The following is a 16,598-nucleotide window of genomic DNA, read 5'->3' on the forward strand; positions in this document are numbered from 1 at the left end:
ACCGATTCCCGACCGTCACCGACAAAGCCTCAGGGGGTGGGGTGGTGTTATGTGCTCTTATTATATGTTACAAATAAGGTCCAGATTGTAAAAAACGGCAATTATCCTTTAAGAACTTTCATTTTTGGTTGAGCTTGGCGGTGCCTGCCAACGGAGGAAACTTTTTACCAAAGGTAAAGTGAACAGAGCTCAGTCTGAGTCTGATTACTGAGAGAATAACGTTAATGCTATGAATGTTATTAATGTTATTTATGTTTGTGTGGAGGATGTTTCTTCTAACCGGCTCCATGTTGGTCTTCAGTCTGATCAGTTCTGTGTCTTCACTTTCTGGTAAGTTGTTCTTGATCATTTATTAAGTGTGAAATGGATAGATTTTGTACAGGCGCGGGGCACATCCTAACACGGACATTTCAAGAGGTTACACGGGGTCCCTCTCAAAATGCCTCTGGCCAGTTATTCACACAACTAATGGAAGTAGTGAATAGTGTAGTAGTAGTGTAGTGAATTCCTATACTTTTCTTTCCTTTGATTAGGCCTACTGCTTGTCACCAAATTCAACTATGTATGATCTTATTAATTGTCTTGTTGTCTAAAACACAACGTTAATTTAAATCACGTTACCAACTTATACATACACACTACTTGTGACACAAGTACCAAAATTATTGTATGACAAACTACACTCCCATTTTGCCCAACATAGTTATCGAACAAGAAGTACATCAGAAGGGAGGTTCATATTGCCGAGAGTGAGAACAGGTATAATTCAGAGAACAGTTCTGTACAGAGCTATGGTTGCCTGGAACTCTCTACCAGTTCATATTGCTCATGAAAGTAACAAAGATCGGTTTAAATTGCTGTTAAAACAGTATCTCTTAGAATTTAATGAAATATGATTTAATATATTGAGGTTATTAGAGGACTCGCTACAGTTGTGGTTGTACCCTCTTTCTTGGAGTGTATTTGTGTGAGTTGTTGAAGTGCATGGTCACAGTTACTTCAGACAGTCAATGCTTATTATATGATCCATTTGTTGTTATCTTATTTTATTTTATTTTTTTATTTACTTTGCGGTTGTACTTAAGGTATTGAAGTACTGAATGGAATCTGAGCAGAGAAATTATGACGTCTGTGTTGTCTGTCAAATGTCTTGTCAGATTTTTTTCTGTGGTTTGTTCATTATTAGGGAGCCTTGTTGTTTGTTTTTGTTGTGTCATGTATAAATGTGTGTTTTCTATGTGTATATGTGAATGTATGTTTCTTATGTGTTGATGTGAATGTTTATTTGTATGTTGTGTGTATGTCGGACCCCAGGAAGAATAGCCGATGCTGTGGCAGGTGCTAATGGGGATCCTAATAAAGAAAAGAAAAAAAGAAACTCTTAGAAAATGCCAGATTGGCTTTAATAAAATGTCACACAGCGAAACCTGTTAAGTGTGATGATAATTAAACGCCCTACGGGTCAATTCAGACTCTCTCTCTCTCCATCAGATGAGGTTATCACAGCTCGTCCTGGAGACAGCGTCACTCTGACCTGTGGTGTTTTCACCAACGGCCCAATCAGAGCTGTGGCGGTAAACAAGACTGGTGTGGAGGACGGTTTTGTTCTCTTCTGGCGTGATGGACTTTGAGCTTCCATCTTTTCATGGTCGTGTAGAGCTTCGGGTGGAGAACAACAACGTGTCTGTGATCATCAATAATGTGACGATTAACGATGCAGGAGATTACGAGTGTCACATTTCCAATGGGACAATGGGCTCTAACCCAGACACCTCCTATGGGACCTGGCCCTACAAGACCTTCTACCTGATAGTTTCAGGTGAGTCTTGGTGAAATCTTCAATTAAGATAAGCATGAAATATATAAACAAGTTGTTTTTGATTGACTTCTGTACTTTACCATCTCTCTCTCTCTCCATCAGATCAGATCATCACAGCTCGACTTGGAGACGACGTCACTCTGACCTGTGATGTTCCTACAAACGTCTCATCTGATGCTGTGCAGTGGAACAAAGACGACCTTGAAGATCCGTCGGTCAATGAGCATGTGGAGCGTCACCTGAGCAACAACACCCTCTCTCTGATGATCAACAGCGTGAATCCAAACGACACAGGTTTTTACAAGTGTTGTATCAACAGCTCTTGCACCAGACCCATCAAGACCGTCTACCTGGATGTCTCAGGTGAGTCTTGGTGCAGCTACTTCCTGGTTGTTGATGTGATGCTTGAACCACAGACTCTGCTCTGATGTTCACTGATCACAGACCTGACAGCTGATCCCTGATCTCTGATCATCTGCTTCTGCTCCACAGGAGTTGAGAAGGAGACAGGAGGACCAGGTGAAGGAAACACCATAGAACTGCAGGAATTGAAAGTCTTATTGCTTCTGCTTTTGCTGCTGGTTTTGTTTATTGGTTTTATAAAAAAAAATGTAAGGGACAGGCAGAGCAGAAGTCAAACCAACCTCCTGCTGACGATGTAAATGAAACTCTGTGTCAGTCAACACACACGAGTCAGAATGAAGGGGAGGTCTGGGTCCTCCCTTCTTCAGTCTCTGGTGAAGAGAGCGACTAAAAACCACCTCAAACATCTGAGCTGTGGCTCCAGGTGTTTCTATTATTTTGTCCACTCCATGTATCCCAGTGGAAGTAGGCTCAGTAACAGAAACACCTCTCTGTACTGTATTATAAATCCACATATCAGTGGTTTCTATGTAGCTCTCACCTGAGAACCAGCTGTAGTACCAGTAGTAGTAGTTTGTTTATTCGATCTTGTGCACAAATTGTTTCCAGTCGAGCATCAATCACAATCAGTCAACCTTATATAATACAATCCTTAGTTCGACTAGTTCAAAGATAGATAGAAAAAGTGTTGGCTGAAGCCATCCAGCTTATAAATGCCTACCCTTTAATTCAATTCAGTAACTGAAAGAAGCAAGTATCCAATAATTAACAAATGAAACCAAAAAAGTAAATTATCCTTGGCTTAGTATCTGTGTAGTTTTAATTTTTACTAAGTCAGCAAACCTTACTCGCAATTTGATAAACAGATTATTGGTGTGGTGGTTGTATCCTGCATGGTTTACTATCCTTATGGCCCTTTTTTGCACAATGTAAATAGGTTGGAAGTTGGTTTTGTAGGTGTTTCCCCAGATCGGTATGACCGGTATGGTAATATGAGCATGTTATATAGTGTTTTTTGAGTCAACATACGTCTTGTTTTATACCTATACTCCTTGCCAGTTTCAACCTCGTTATCTATTTGGGGTTTCCAACTTAGATTTTGGTCAATAACGCCTTAAAAGTTGCAGGTATCAACAACAACCAACCTGTCAACAAACTAACGTGAACAGATAAACTTTTCAGTGCTGATTTATTGGCTACGACTCAGTGATTGTAACCAATCAGGAGCAGGCGACTACTTTGTATCCATTAAATTAATGAAATACAAGACAAAGTCAGTGTGAAGGTCTAAGAGGAAGTTATGATGCTGTGTAAACTCAGTGTCTGCACTTTAAATGTTACATTGTGGTGTTTACTTGACACTTGGTTTAACTATGTAGCCTACTGTAGTCATTGTTGACTTGTTTTGTCTTATATAAGTCTTGCTGGCAAGCGACTGTGTTCTTTTTATGAAAGATGAATTTCCTGCCTTGGCGGGACAATAAAGTTTTTCTATTTCTAATGTCTCTCTCTCTCTCTCTGCACAATTCAGAAAAAAATATGTGTGTTTTTAAATGAAAATGTTTATCTATTTGTGTTATTATAAATTTAAAGCAGATATCAGTGGAATGTTTTTGTTAATATAAGTCCTAAATAGTCCTATTTTCCGTCAGCAATCACTTACATGAAGTATTTCAGCCTAAACACGAGTCTCTCCGTCACTCTGCTCTGCTGTAACCCGAGGAGAAAATTTTCCTTGTGGGATACAAGTGTTATCCAATGAGGAGAGAGAACGGCATGAAGGGCTGTGTGTGCAGCCAAAGATATTCAATAAATGGAAAGATACTCCATGAGCGGCTGCTCCAATGATATGAAATGGTATACACTTCCTGTCTCTCTAAGTGGGCGTGGCCAACCGTCACCCCACCTCGTCTGTGAACGTGTGTGTGGATTTATACAATTTTTAGGTAGATGAAAGTGAGATATTTATATTTTCTTATGATAACATTAAATATTTACACTACTAACAGTAATATTTAGCATGCCAAAAATAATTTAAATCATTTTCACGGGAGTTCGCGGCCGTTTGTTTGACGTTGCCTAGGAGATCTGTGCCAAATCTCGCGAGAGTGTGTCGTAGAGACAGAGACAGGTCTTGAACAAAGTGGATTTTCTCCGGATCTCTCCGTCTGAAAATTACCATTTTGGTGTCAAACTGTTCAGAAGAGATGTGGCTTGTGAAAAATGAGTCCAAAATTTGCTTCAGTGACCGTGGGGAGAAAGGCCCGATCATAATCGGTGTTCACATTAAATTGTCCCATAGAGCTCCGGGAGCTGACGTCACGCTGACGTCACGCAGCCCCGAAACTGACAGCGACGCCATTTTGGCAGGAATCTGAAGATTTTCGTAGAGTAGATACAGGGGAGAGCCGGGTGCGGAACGAGAGTAACAAAGTGATTTTCTCCGAGCCCATACAAGTCTTACATGTCTAACTTTGTCAGCATGTAGTATGACCTAACAGAACTGCAAAACATATTGAGGATACGTCTTACTTTGACCGAGTTACGTTCAAGAACCAGCCGTTTTCAGTGACAGAAAAAATTCACTCCGGCGTAATTTTTTTCGATCGATCAGCTGTGTTTACCGTTTCAGGTGTCATAGTTATGATGGTTAGACCATAGACTGTGGGTTAGACGGATACATTAGTCCTCAAACACACCCTAAAGCTTGACATGTCAGGGTTTTTCAGTATAGAAGCAACTAGGTTTAAGTGTCGGGAGTCACTGTGGGGAGTAACAGCTGTCATTTCATCCCTCTGCACATTGACAATGAGTCTGCCTGTCACTCTGTCGGTACTGCGATCACACTGTGTGTGTTACAGGATTAATTAAAACACACAACGTAACGTAAACAATGTGACTGTACATGTAGATAGTGCGGGAGGAGGGCAGACGTGGATCGGTGGACCAGGAGAACAGCTGCATAACATTTTGGCAGTAAAATGGAAGATTTTAAGCTGTCTGTTCACATGATCTCACTTTAATTCCAACACATTGGACTTAATATATATAAAAACTAAATAGATTAAATATTACCTGTCATGTTCGTGTTCCAAGGATGAGGCCGTGTTGACAGCAAGTAACTTAGTTTAATGTCTCACGTTCTCAACAACATACATGTGGCTCCATGCAGTCTTGCTCTACTCCGTTATATGGTACGGTGAGCTGACTACTAACCAGTACTGCCGCCTAGCGGTCAACCATGTAATAACATCCAATCATAACATCCCCCCTTTTCTAAGGTAAAATGCATTAACATGAATTATCACATTAGCTGTGTCAGTTATTTTAACCATTTCACATTCAGCATAACTCTGCAACATATAAGCAGTATAAACAGTTTATATCAGATTGCATAACTCATATCTAAGCCAACACTAGACCATTTAGAACACATTCACAACATCAATCAATATACATTTTGTTCAACATCTTTAACATGCATATTGAATTTTCTTTGTTTATAAGTTCAGTCTATCAGGCTTTCTGATTTCTCTTGTGGACCTTCTTAACTCAGGTTCGCTTGGAGTAGGTGTGTGAGAGTCAGTGTTACAGTCCATAGCAGGTGTGGGAGTTACCTGAGATTCACCACAGGTTACACTGAGCTCACCAACAGTCCCTTGAGGAGTCTTTAACAGACTGCGACGATTGCGTCTGAGGAGTTGTCCATCATCAGTTTTCACCGTGTACGATCGTGGAGCAACTTCTTGCAGGACAGTTGCTTTTGTACTCCATCCATCAGCATCCTCAATCCTGACTGTGTCGTTGTTAGTCAGTGGAGGGAGATGCTTGGTTGTTCTGTCATAGAATGACTTTTGCATCATTTTCTGTTGTCGTAGCTTATGTTCAATCTTTGAGTGATTCTTTTGCTTTAATTTGTCGTTTTGATGACTCGGCAAAGTTGTTCGTAGCTTCCTCTTCATCAGCAGTTCAGCTGGTGATAGGCCGCACTGAAGAGGTGATGCTCTGTAGCTCAATAAAGCCAGATACGGATCCGAGTCACTGTCAGCTGCTTTCTTTAGGAGTTGCTTGAGAATGTGAACTCCTTTTTCAGCTTGCCCGTTTGACTGTGCATAGTGTGGGCTTGACGTCACATGCTTGAAATCATATTGCACTGCAAACTTCTGCCATTCTTTGCTGCTGAAGCAGGGGCCATTGTCGCTCACCACGATGTGTGGGATGCCATGCCTGGCGAAGATAGATTTAGCATGTGTTATGACACAAGTTGACGTTAAGCTTGCTAGTAGCGCCATCTCAGGGAAGTTTGAGTAGTAATCCATTACCACTAAATAGTCTTTACCTCTGAGATGAAACAAGTCCATTCCTACTTTGTGCCATGGTGCTGTTGGCACCTCAGCTACCACCATAGGCTCTTTGCTCTGCTTGTTCCTGTGTTTCTGGCATGTTTCACATTTACTTATAAGTGTTTCAATGTCTTTGTTCAGTCCGGGCCAGAAAACCGTGTCTCTCGCCCTCCTTTTGCACTTTTCGATGCCGAGATGGCCTTCATGTATCCTGTGCAACATGTCCATTCTCAAAGCCCGTGGAATAACAATCCTGCCCTTTTTCAACAGCAGACCATCCACAGTACTAAGCTCACCTCTGACATGGTAAAATTGTGGACACGAACCAGCTGGCCATCCCTCATCCATGTTCTTCATGACATGCTGTAGCTCAGCATCCGTTGCTGTAGCCTCCGCTATTTGTCTTGACTTTGTGTCCGACACAGGCAGTGTAGCCGACACCATGTTCACGTGACACTGTATGTCTTCGTCTGTTGCACTCACACTGTCGCCTGTAGTTGCTCTGGATAGGGCATCAGCAACGACTAGGTGTTTACCTGGAGTATATATCAGTTGATACACTCTTTCCACAAGCCCCAGTTCTTCACAGGCTCTGTCACCCAGAAGTGATTCCCGTCCCTCATTCACAACAAAGAAGGATAGGTGGTGCACTTTTCCTTTAACTGTGACATTCAACCTGCATGTGCCCAAACATTTGATTGGCCGCCCATTGTAGTCTTTCAGTCCAGATTCTTTTCTTTTTATTTGTGGCTTATTTTTCATTGCCTTCACATCACACATGCTTATGAGATTTGCTTTCGCACCAGTGTCCAATCTCATGGTGACTACAGTCCCATTTATCATTAGAGGAGCTATCCACTTATCTTCTGTAGTGACATCATTTACATTGTCTGGCTTATTTATTTGTTCACTTTCACAATTCACCATTCCAACAAAGAACGTGTCACTTAGATCAGGCTCGTCTATTAAGTTTACAGTTTTTTCTTTTTTTCCACTCTTTCCGTTTGGAGAAGCATTGTTTAGCAAAATGATTCTTGCCTTGGCAAGTGGAGCATTGCTTACCAAACGCTGGACACTGTCTAGGCTTGTGCTGTGAGCCGCAGCGCTTGCAGTTTATCACCACGTCCTCCTGCTGTGCAGGCCGGGTCTGTGTGCGTCGTCTCCGCTGATACGACACTGCTCCAACCGCTGCCGCGCTGTCGCTCTGCGCCGAGGCGACTGCAGACATCTCGCTGAACGTCCTCACGTGCCTCTGGGACAGCTCACTGGCCTGGCAGATCTTAATGGCTCCTGCCAGCGTCAGCTCCATCTCCCGTAGTAGCCTCTCTCTGACCTTTTTATCCTCCACGCCGTAGACAATCTGGTCCCGGACCATGGAGTCCGACAGCGCCGCGAAGTTGCAGGACTGCGCCTTTAGCCGCAAGTCCGTCAGGAAGCTATCGAAGGGCTCATGCTGCAGCTGTGTACGAGACCGAAACACGTACCTCTCGTACGTCTCGTTCTTCTTCGGAGAACAGTGAGTATCAAACTTGCTAAGCACTACATCCAACTTTTCATTATCTTCAGGACTGTCAAACACGAACGTGTTAAATACTTCTATGGCCTGTGGCCCTGCTATCGTTAGCAGCAGCGCTACCTTTCTTGCTTCTGGCTTCGCCTCGAGTCCCGTAGCAGCGACATACAGGTGAAACCGCTATTTGAAGGTGCGCCAGTTCTCGTCGACATTCCCCGTCAGTTTCAAACTTTCCGGTGGTTTTAAATCCATGTCGCCCATTCGAGTTTACTCCTGGTACCATGTCATGTTCGTGTTCCAAGGATGAGGCCGTGTTGATAGCAAGTAACTTAGTTTAATGTCTCACGTTCTCAACAACATACATGTGGCTCCATGCAGTCTTGCTCTACTCCGTTATATGGTACGGTGAGCTGACTACTAACCAGTACTGCCGCCTAGCGGTCAACCATGTAATAACATCCAATCATAACATTACCGACCCTTATAATGCCCCTGGGGTGCTTTTCAAAAGTATCTCCGGCCGCCGGCGGACGTCCCAGACCTGCAGTATCCGGACACAGCTAAGTTAGGCTACCTGATCAACTTTGCATAGCGCTGCTCTAAAAGCATACAGAAGCCTGGAGGGTTACACATGGACACAGTCTGGCTTTGTGATGAACGTCCAGCTGTGGAATCTACCAGCATAACCTGCTGTATCCTCACTAGAAGGGTAAGTGTCGTATCATCCCAGTTAATGCAGTGTAGCATGGCTAACGTTAGCTCGTAGCTGTCCGGGGTGCTACCGGGGTGCCGGCCGGGAGCTCTCCCCGGTGCTGATCAGCCCGCGGCGGATGCGGCGGTGCGCTGCGACCGGCTCTGGGTCAGCTTGGAAAGGCTGGAGGCGAAGGAGACTCACAGCTTATATGTGTTTGCCTCTTTCTTTTCTTTTTGTCACCGTCTTTCCTGCTTGTGTCATTTTGTGGAGCACAAAGAGCATAAAGCCGGCTTTTGTATGCTTGTAGAGTAGTTGATCAGGTAGCTGTGTCCAGATACTGCAGGTCTAGGACGTCCTGTTCGGCGAAAATATTTTTGAAAAGCACCCCGGGGGCATTATAAGGGTCGGTAATATTTAATCCATTTAGTTTTTTTTATATTAAGTCCAATGTGTTGGAATTAAAGTGAGATCATGTGAACTCAGACGGCTTCGGCGCTTACAGTCAATGCTTCGGAGCTGGTCAGTTTCCTGCCAAAATGGCCGCTCGAACGCTGGAGGTCACGTGGGGTCCGGAGCTCTATAGGAATCAATACACTCCAAACTGCCTCTGGTCTCTCTAAAGGGGCGTGGCCGTGCAGAAGCCCACGTGACATGCATACAGGAAGCTGACTCGTCATGAAAGGTCTTGGTTTATAAACCGTCTTTGGTGCAGCCAAGGGATGCGCGTGAATGTGGTGACGTAGCACGAGGACCAATTGATGCCTGACAAGGGCGGGGGCTGCTAACTCATGGTGCGTTCAAAGAAACTCGTACTTTGTGTTTTTCCTTCCTGTGAAGTCATACCAGTTCGATCTGGTACGAGTTCACGGGTCGGAAGTTACGAGTGGCCGTTATAGGGAACTTTCACAGACAACAGGACGGTAAAAACACGAGCTACGGGTTACCTGGAACGCTACCAAGTCGTAGTTGTGACTTGAAGCTGTAACTTACGGTTTCAAAAGCCTGCCTTGAACGCAGCATTAGCCGAAACGGCCGTGAAGCTGATATCTGCTTTAGTTGTAATGAAAATCAATTATGAATGAAAGGTGGCCTAACCTAGCCTGGTTGGCACGACTTTCTAATGTTGATACTCAGCATTAGGTCTGGCCAAGACGTTAAGAGAATCCATTTCTCAAAGCGCATCCTTCAAACCTGGTTTACCCGCCCCCCTCAAATGCCTCAGTCTGCTATTGGTCGAAGCCAGAATAGGCGGTGTCGAAGCTTAAACCAATTACAATGAGGTTCCGGTCGCTGCTCCAAAGACGGTTTGGCTGCTCTACTGCGTCACTTACTTGAACACGCCTCTACCCAGAGCCGTTGGAGAGGCTCGACGTTGATTGGCTCTCGAAAAAGAGTGTGGAGTTCCCGAAAATTCGGGAGAAAGAAATCCAGTTGCATGCACGGTTGGCCAGACTAGTGTCAGCAGCGCTTATTTTGCGAGGCGTGACGTAATAGTGTGGGCGCGACCAGGCTAGGCCTAACCTGCTTGTTTAAAATGTCAAGATGCCAAAAATAAAGTGACTAATATGACTTGATGTAAAAAAAAAAAAAAAAAAGCCACTCCTCGATGAACAGTTGATCTTACTCCCTCTAAAACACAGCTCTGACCGGAAGTGACGGTTTGGTGGGCGTCCCTTCGGTTGCCGACGTGACGTGCCCAACCCGGAAGAGAGTCGAGCAGCGGGAAACGGTTTGGGTTTCCTAGGCAGGAACAACAAAGAGTTTGAGTAAAATGTCTGAGGTGGAGTTTCTGAGAGGATTTGTTACCGAGAGACTCGCCGCCGCCTCCCAGGAAATCTTAGCGGCCGTGGACAGAGTCGTAGCCGGATACGTATGGAGGTTATTTTCTATCATAAATCAAGAGCATATTATGTTGATTTGAGAGCATTACTTTTTGATTTGACGTTCAGAAAACTCTGCTCTCATATTCAAATTTACTCTGCTCGCGCTCAAACTATGTGCTCGATGTTTAAACCTGTGCTCTCGGATTCAAAGTTGCCCTGCTCGTGCTCAAACTTTGCTTTCGCATTCAAGTTTGCCCTGCTCGTGCTCAAACTGTGTGCTCGCACTTGGTCACAGCTGCCTGCGCAGAGTGTTTCCTCTTGCGCGGAGGAAAGTCCTGCTCTCGGATCTCTGCTCTGCTCACGGAGTTTCTGTCAACTGTCAACCAATAGAAGACCGGCTACTGTTGACCAATCAGATCATCCCTACTTCTATGCTTCTTTGTGGGTGCGTTCACTGTAATTCAAGGAGCGTCACATACGGGCGGGCACTCTTTCTACCGGGTTTATCTATTTCTGCCCCACAGGCTGTTAAATGTGGCGGCTCCCTTTATGTTTTAACAACTTTTGGAATAAAATATCAGTTAATTAATACACAAGCGCCCGTGCTTTTCATTACAATAGGTAGCTATATAAACATAAACTAGCAGTAGTAGCGGATGGGTGCCTTATGTATGTTTTTTTTTTTTATCCACGTTCATCGGTATATATGTTTTATAGTCTAAATGCCAAGAGTCACTTGTAAGTGCTGTGATGGAACAGTGGTTAAGGCAGATGACAGTAGCTCTTTTTGTTGATCATGGGACCGCTGGTTCGAATCCCGGCCCTGCAGGCACCCTCATGTTATGCTATTGATTTTTTTTTTTTCATTGAAACGCTTAACAAGAGATGGTGGGTTACCATGCGTGATTAAAAACATGATGAAATGAAAATTAAAAAAATATGCCATGATGATAATAATTTTGGTGCGTGACACCCGGGGGTCAAAGCCAGGGGGCGCACTACTTTGGATCAGTGCAACGCAAGTGTGTGTTTTGAAAGCGAGGCTGATTTATGCATGGCCACATTAGGCTTAGCATTAGCTTCCCTGACACTACAAATTGTAGCCTATATTGAAACGATATGGAAGCATAGACTGTAAAAAGATGAAAGAGGTACAATATAGTAGGTATCTGGCAACATGAAACAATAAACTTACTTGAGTACTTCGGTCGGCCATGGTGACTGTCTCCCCGCTCACTCAGTCTCTTTCTTCTTGGGAAAGCACTGATTATTACTATTATCATCATGGCATATTTGGCATACCCACCATCTCTTGTTAAGCGTTTCAATGAAAAAAAAAATCATAAAAATCAAATAGCATAACATGAGGGTGCCGGCAGGGCCGGGATTCGAACCAGCGGTCCCATGATCAACAAAAAGAGCTACTGTCATCTGCCTTAACCACTGTTCCATCACAGCACTTACAAGTGACTCTTGGCATTTAGACTATAAAACATATATACCGATGAACGTGGATAAAAAAAAAAAACATACATAAGGCACCCATCCGCTACTACTGCTAGTTTATGTTTATATAGCTACCTATTGTAATGAAAAGCACGGGCGCTCGTGTATTAATTAACTGATATTTTATTCCAAAAGTTGTCAAAACATAAAGGGAGCCGCCACATTTAACAGCCTGTGGGGCGGAAATAGATAAACCCGGTAGAAAGAGTGCCCGCCCGTATGTGACGCTCCTTGAATTACAGTGAACGCACCCACAAAGAAGCATAGAAGTAGGGATGATCTGATTGGTCAACAGTAGCCGGTCTTCTATTGGTTGACAGTTGACAGAAACTCCGTGAGCAGAGCAGAGATCCGAGAGCAGGACTTTCCTCCGCGCAAGAGGAAACACTCTGCGCAGGCAGCTGTGACCAAGTGCGAGCACACAGTTTGAGCACGAGCAGGGCAAACTTGAATGCGAAAGCAAAGTTTGAGCACGAGCAGGGCAACTTTGAATCCGAGAGCACAGGTTTAAACATCGAGCACATAGTTTGAGCGCGAGCAGAGTAAATTTGAATATGAGAGCAGAGTTTTCTGAACGTCAAATCAAAAAGTAATGCTCTCAAATCAACATAATATGCTCTTGATTTATGATAGAAAATAACCTCCATAGATACGAGGCGGAGGCTTCGGGCTTCGGGCTTCAGACAGGAGATCGAGCGGCAGAGGAACCTGCTGGATGTTCTCCTGCAGTCTCGAGTCGTCCTCAACAAAACCGGTTGGTGATTCAGTTTTAGATCATTTCACCTCAAAGTTGTGGTTTGTAGAGAAAGAGGACACGTTGTACTACATTTATCTTCTAACTTTTATGTGGCTATCAACAATTGTACAACAGGGAGTTACAAAATCTAAGAAGGTCTTTTAGTTGAGGCGACTGACTCTGTAAATTGACTTAGCTATTATCATCGACTAGCAAGTAGTACCTTTTTTTATTTGAATTTATCTTGAATTTATTCCCATAGTCCTGTTTTTGGAGCCATCGCCAAAACCAACAGATTAAAGGTTATTTTCCCCGCGTTCTGTTGCTCTGTGATTAATTTGAAGATGTAAAACACCTGTGCTTTAGGTTCAGATGTTGAATCGTGTCTTCATCACACACAAACTTAAAGCAGAAGTAAGTGGTCCGGTCGTTTTCGCTAATGCTGCGTTCCAGGCAGGCTTTTGAAATCGTAAATTACAGCTTCAAGTCACAACTTACGACTTTGTAGCGTTTCTGGCAACCCACTCGTGTTTTTCCGACCTGTTTTACCGGTGAAAGTCACTATAACGGCCACTCGTAACTTCTGACCCGTGAACTCGTACCAGATCGAACTGGTACCACTTCACGGTCGGAAAAATACGAGTTTCCTTGAACGCACCATAACAGTCCTCGTCCCTACGTCGCCACATTCACGGCGTTCCTTGGCTGCACAAACAGCCCTGCATGCCGTTCTCTCTCCTCATTGGATAAAAACTGTAGGATACGATAAATGTTTTCTCTTCGGCTCAGAGCAGAGCAGAGGGACTGACAGACCCGTGTTTCAGTCCAAACACTCTATGTAAGTGATTGCTGTCGGAAGATATAACTATTTAAGACTTATATTAACACAAATATATCACTTACTTCTGCTTTAAAGTTTAGGAATATTTATAGTCGTACATTATTGGAGTACCGTATTGCAATTCAGGATTTAACCACTGGTAACCTTACAACAGGACATGTTGGACACAAACATGTTCTACAAAATTGTAACAATGGTATTTTCTTTGTTTTTTGTTTTTTGACACACGGCTGTTTGTCAAAAAACAACGAAACCCCCCCCCCAAAAAAAAACAACAACAACAAACAAACACCAGAAGCGACACTGGGAACGGCCGCGATGCAACGCAATGTCTCTGGTACAATTATGTTCCTGTTTTGACTTTTGTTAACACTAATGGAGGTGATCATGGGGTTCATAGAGACACCAGTTATATGAGTGACAGTATGAAGACACTGTTGTTCATGATGTGTTTCATTGTTTCTGCAGGTGATCAGCACCTGTTGAAGATTGAAGCAGAGGATCCTCCTGAGTTGACCTCTAGTCTGGATCAGGAGAACCCAGAGAATCTACATATTAAAGAAGAAAATGAGGAACTATCGACCACTCCAGAGTTTCCCCTCACTTCTGTCCATGTGAAGAGTGAGGATGAGGAGGAGAAACCTCAGTCCCTACAACCTCATCAAAGACAAACTGAGGCTGAGCCTCCATCAAGCAGCTCAGCTGAACAGATGGAGGCCGATGGAGACGACTGTGGAGGATCTGAACCAGCCAGGAACTCAGATCAACCTGAAGATCTTCAACCAGATACAGATTATGAGGTCTCAGAGTCGTCCTGTGAGACTGAATACAGTGATGACTGGAGAGAAACCAGAGCACCTGAGTCAGGTTTGAACAGTGAAGCTGTTCATGGAAGTGATGGAGAATGTGACACTGGTAAGAAGTCTCACTGTAAGAAGTCTCACCGCTGCTCAGAGTGTGGGAAAACTTTTAATGCACCCTTTGATCTGAAGAGACACATGAGGATCCATACAGGAGAGAAACCATTTGACTGTGCTACCTGTGGTAAAACATTTAATCAAAGAGGTACTCTTAAACTCCACATGAGGATCCATACAGGAGAGAAACCATTTGAGTGTGCTACCTGTGGTAAAACATTTAGTCGAAGAGCTCAGCTTAAAGACCACATGAGACTCCATACAGAGGAGAAACCATTTGACTGTGCTACCTGTGGTAAAACATTTAGTCGAAGAGCTCATCTTAAAGACCACATGAGAGTCCATACAGGAGAGAAACCATTTGACTGTGCTACCTGTGGGAAACATTTTAGACATTCAGGGAGTTTGAGTGTGCATTTGAGACTCCACACACAGGAGAAACCATTCAGTTGTGCTATTTGTGGGAATGGATTTACACAGAAGACAACACTTTTGTTTCACACAAGAGTACATTCAAAAGAGAAGCCATTTGGTTGCAGTGTTTGTGGGGAAACATTTATGGAGCTGGAGAATTTGGCAACACACATGAAATCCCATAAAGGAGGGAAACTTCAGTTGTTATCTTGAGCAGCACATTAAAGTCCATACAGAAGTTAAACCATTTTCTTGTAGTGTGTACATGGAGTACATGTAAGGCAGGTAAGAGTTAAGACACCTTAAATCATTTAGTTGCAGTTTTGTGATGAGACATTTTGTCAACATGAAGATCTTTACGTGTTCACAAGAATCCATGAAGGAGAGTAAACGTACAGTTGAAGTTTTTGTGGCCGTCAATTCTCTGATGTTTCTGGCAAGAAGAGACGTATGAGTGTATGTAAACTCAGGACTGTTACTGAAGGCAGCAGCATTGTGTGTGAGGCTGCAGTTATTGAACTGTGACAGCTCATCACAACACAGTGAAAATGAATTTCATATGTAAAATATTTTTATATAAATATTTTTGTTAAAGTCTATGATTTTGATATGTAAGAAATTGATTGTTCATGAAATTAGTATTACAAATAAATAACCGCAGTAAGTGAGGCTGCAGAGTTGTTGGTTGGGCTGAACTGTAACAGCTCATTCCAACACAACACAAATGTTCATTTTTTTTTTTTTATCAAAGTGTAGCAGATTCTGTAAAAAACATCTCTTTCTGGTATAGTTGTACTTGGTGGAAACATCTATTGTTTTTTGTTTGGAAAGCAATAAAAATAAACGTTAGACTTAAACAAATGAAATCTTTGTCTTTTATCATCACCTATGGGCTTCTAGTCCTGTGTGGTGGTGACTGTGTCTGCAGCGCCCCCTCCCCCTGCCTGTATTTTGGTATTTTGCTTTGTTTTGTTATGCACGTGGATGTTTCTGGGTGGAGAGCGAGAGAGTCTGTGTTTTCTCTCCAGCCAATGACGGAGCTCAGGTGAAGCTACGTGCAGCAGAGTAGGAGAGCTGCTAGCCGCACTAGCTGTCTCTGATGCTGCTCTCTCTCTCTCTCAGCAGCAGTCAGGACCGCAAAGAAAAAGAAATACAGTCTGAGTGAAGCGCTGGAGCCGCGGACCGATTCCCGACCGTCACCGACAAAGCCTCAGGGGGTGGGGTGGTGTTATATGCTCTTATTATATGTTACAAATAAGGTCCAGATTGTAAAAAACGGCAATTATCCTTTAAGAACTTTCATTTTTGGTTGAGTGTGGCGGCGCCTGCCAACGGAGGAAACTTTTTACCAAAGGTAAAGTGAACAGAGCTCAGTCTGAGTCTGATTACTGAGAGAATAATGTTAATGCTATGAATGTTATTAATGTTATTTATGTTTGTGTGGAGAATGTTTCTTCTAACCGGCTCCATGTTGGTCTTCAGTCTGATCAGTTCTGTGTCTTCACTTTCTGGTAAGTTGTTCTTGATCATTTATTAAGTGTGAAATGGATAGATTTTGTACAGGCGCGGGGCACATCCTAACACGGACATTTCAAGAGGTTACATGGGGTCCCTCTCAAAATGCCTCTG

The 16,598-nt window shown here is 43.4% G+C and overlaps 1 protein-coding gene across 1 annotated transcript; it reads left to right on the forward strand.

The window, feature by feature from the left end:
* Positions 1 to 1,620: 1,620 nt before the first annotated feature.
* Positions 1,621 to 15,182, forward strand: LOC146968689 (uncharacterized). The gene is made up of 4 exons (XM_085759303.1): positions 1,621 to 1,819; positions 1,922 to 2,182; positions 2,312 to 2,338; positions 14,542 to 15,182. Exons 1-4 carry the CDS (start codon positions 1,621 to 1,623, stop codon positions 15,180 to 15,182), a joined length of 1,128 nt encoding a protein of 375 aa, XP_085615429.1.
* The last annotated feature ends 1,416 nt before the right edge of the window (positions 15,183 to 16,598 follow it).

This window comes from Trachurus japonicus, chromosome 18 (genome assembly GCF_045865225.1).
Source record: "Trachurus japonicus isolate A0001 chromosome 18, Traja_1.0".
Taxonomy (NCBI): Eukaryota; Metazoa; Chordata; class Actinopteri; order Carangiformes; family Carangidae; genus Trachurus; species Trachurus japonicus.

Excerpts from the sequence above, each read along its gene's own strand:
- LOC146968689 (XM_085759303.1), top strand. The coding sequence starts at position 1,621 with ATGGACTTTGAGCTTCCATCTTTTCATGGTCGTGTAGAGCTTCGGGTG. Across the intron at positions 1,820-1,921 it reads CTTCTACCTGATAGTTTCAG|ATCAGATCATCACAGCTCGA; the intron begins GTGAGTCTTGGT and ends TCTCTCCATCAG. Across the intron at positions 2,183-2,311 it reads CGTCTACCTGGATGTCTCAG|GAGTTGAGAAGGAGACAGGA; the intron begins GTGAGTCTTGGT and ends TCTGCTCCACAG.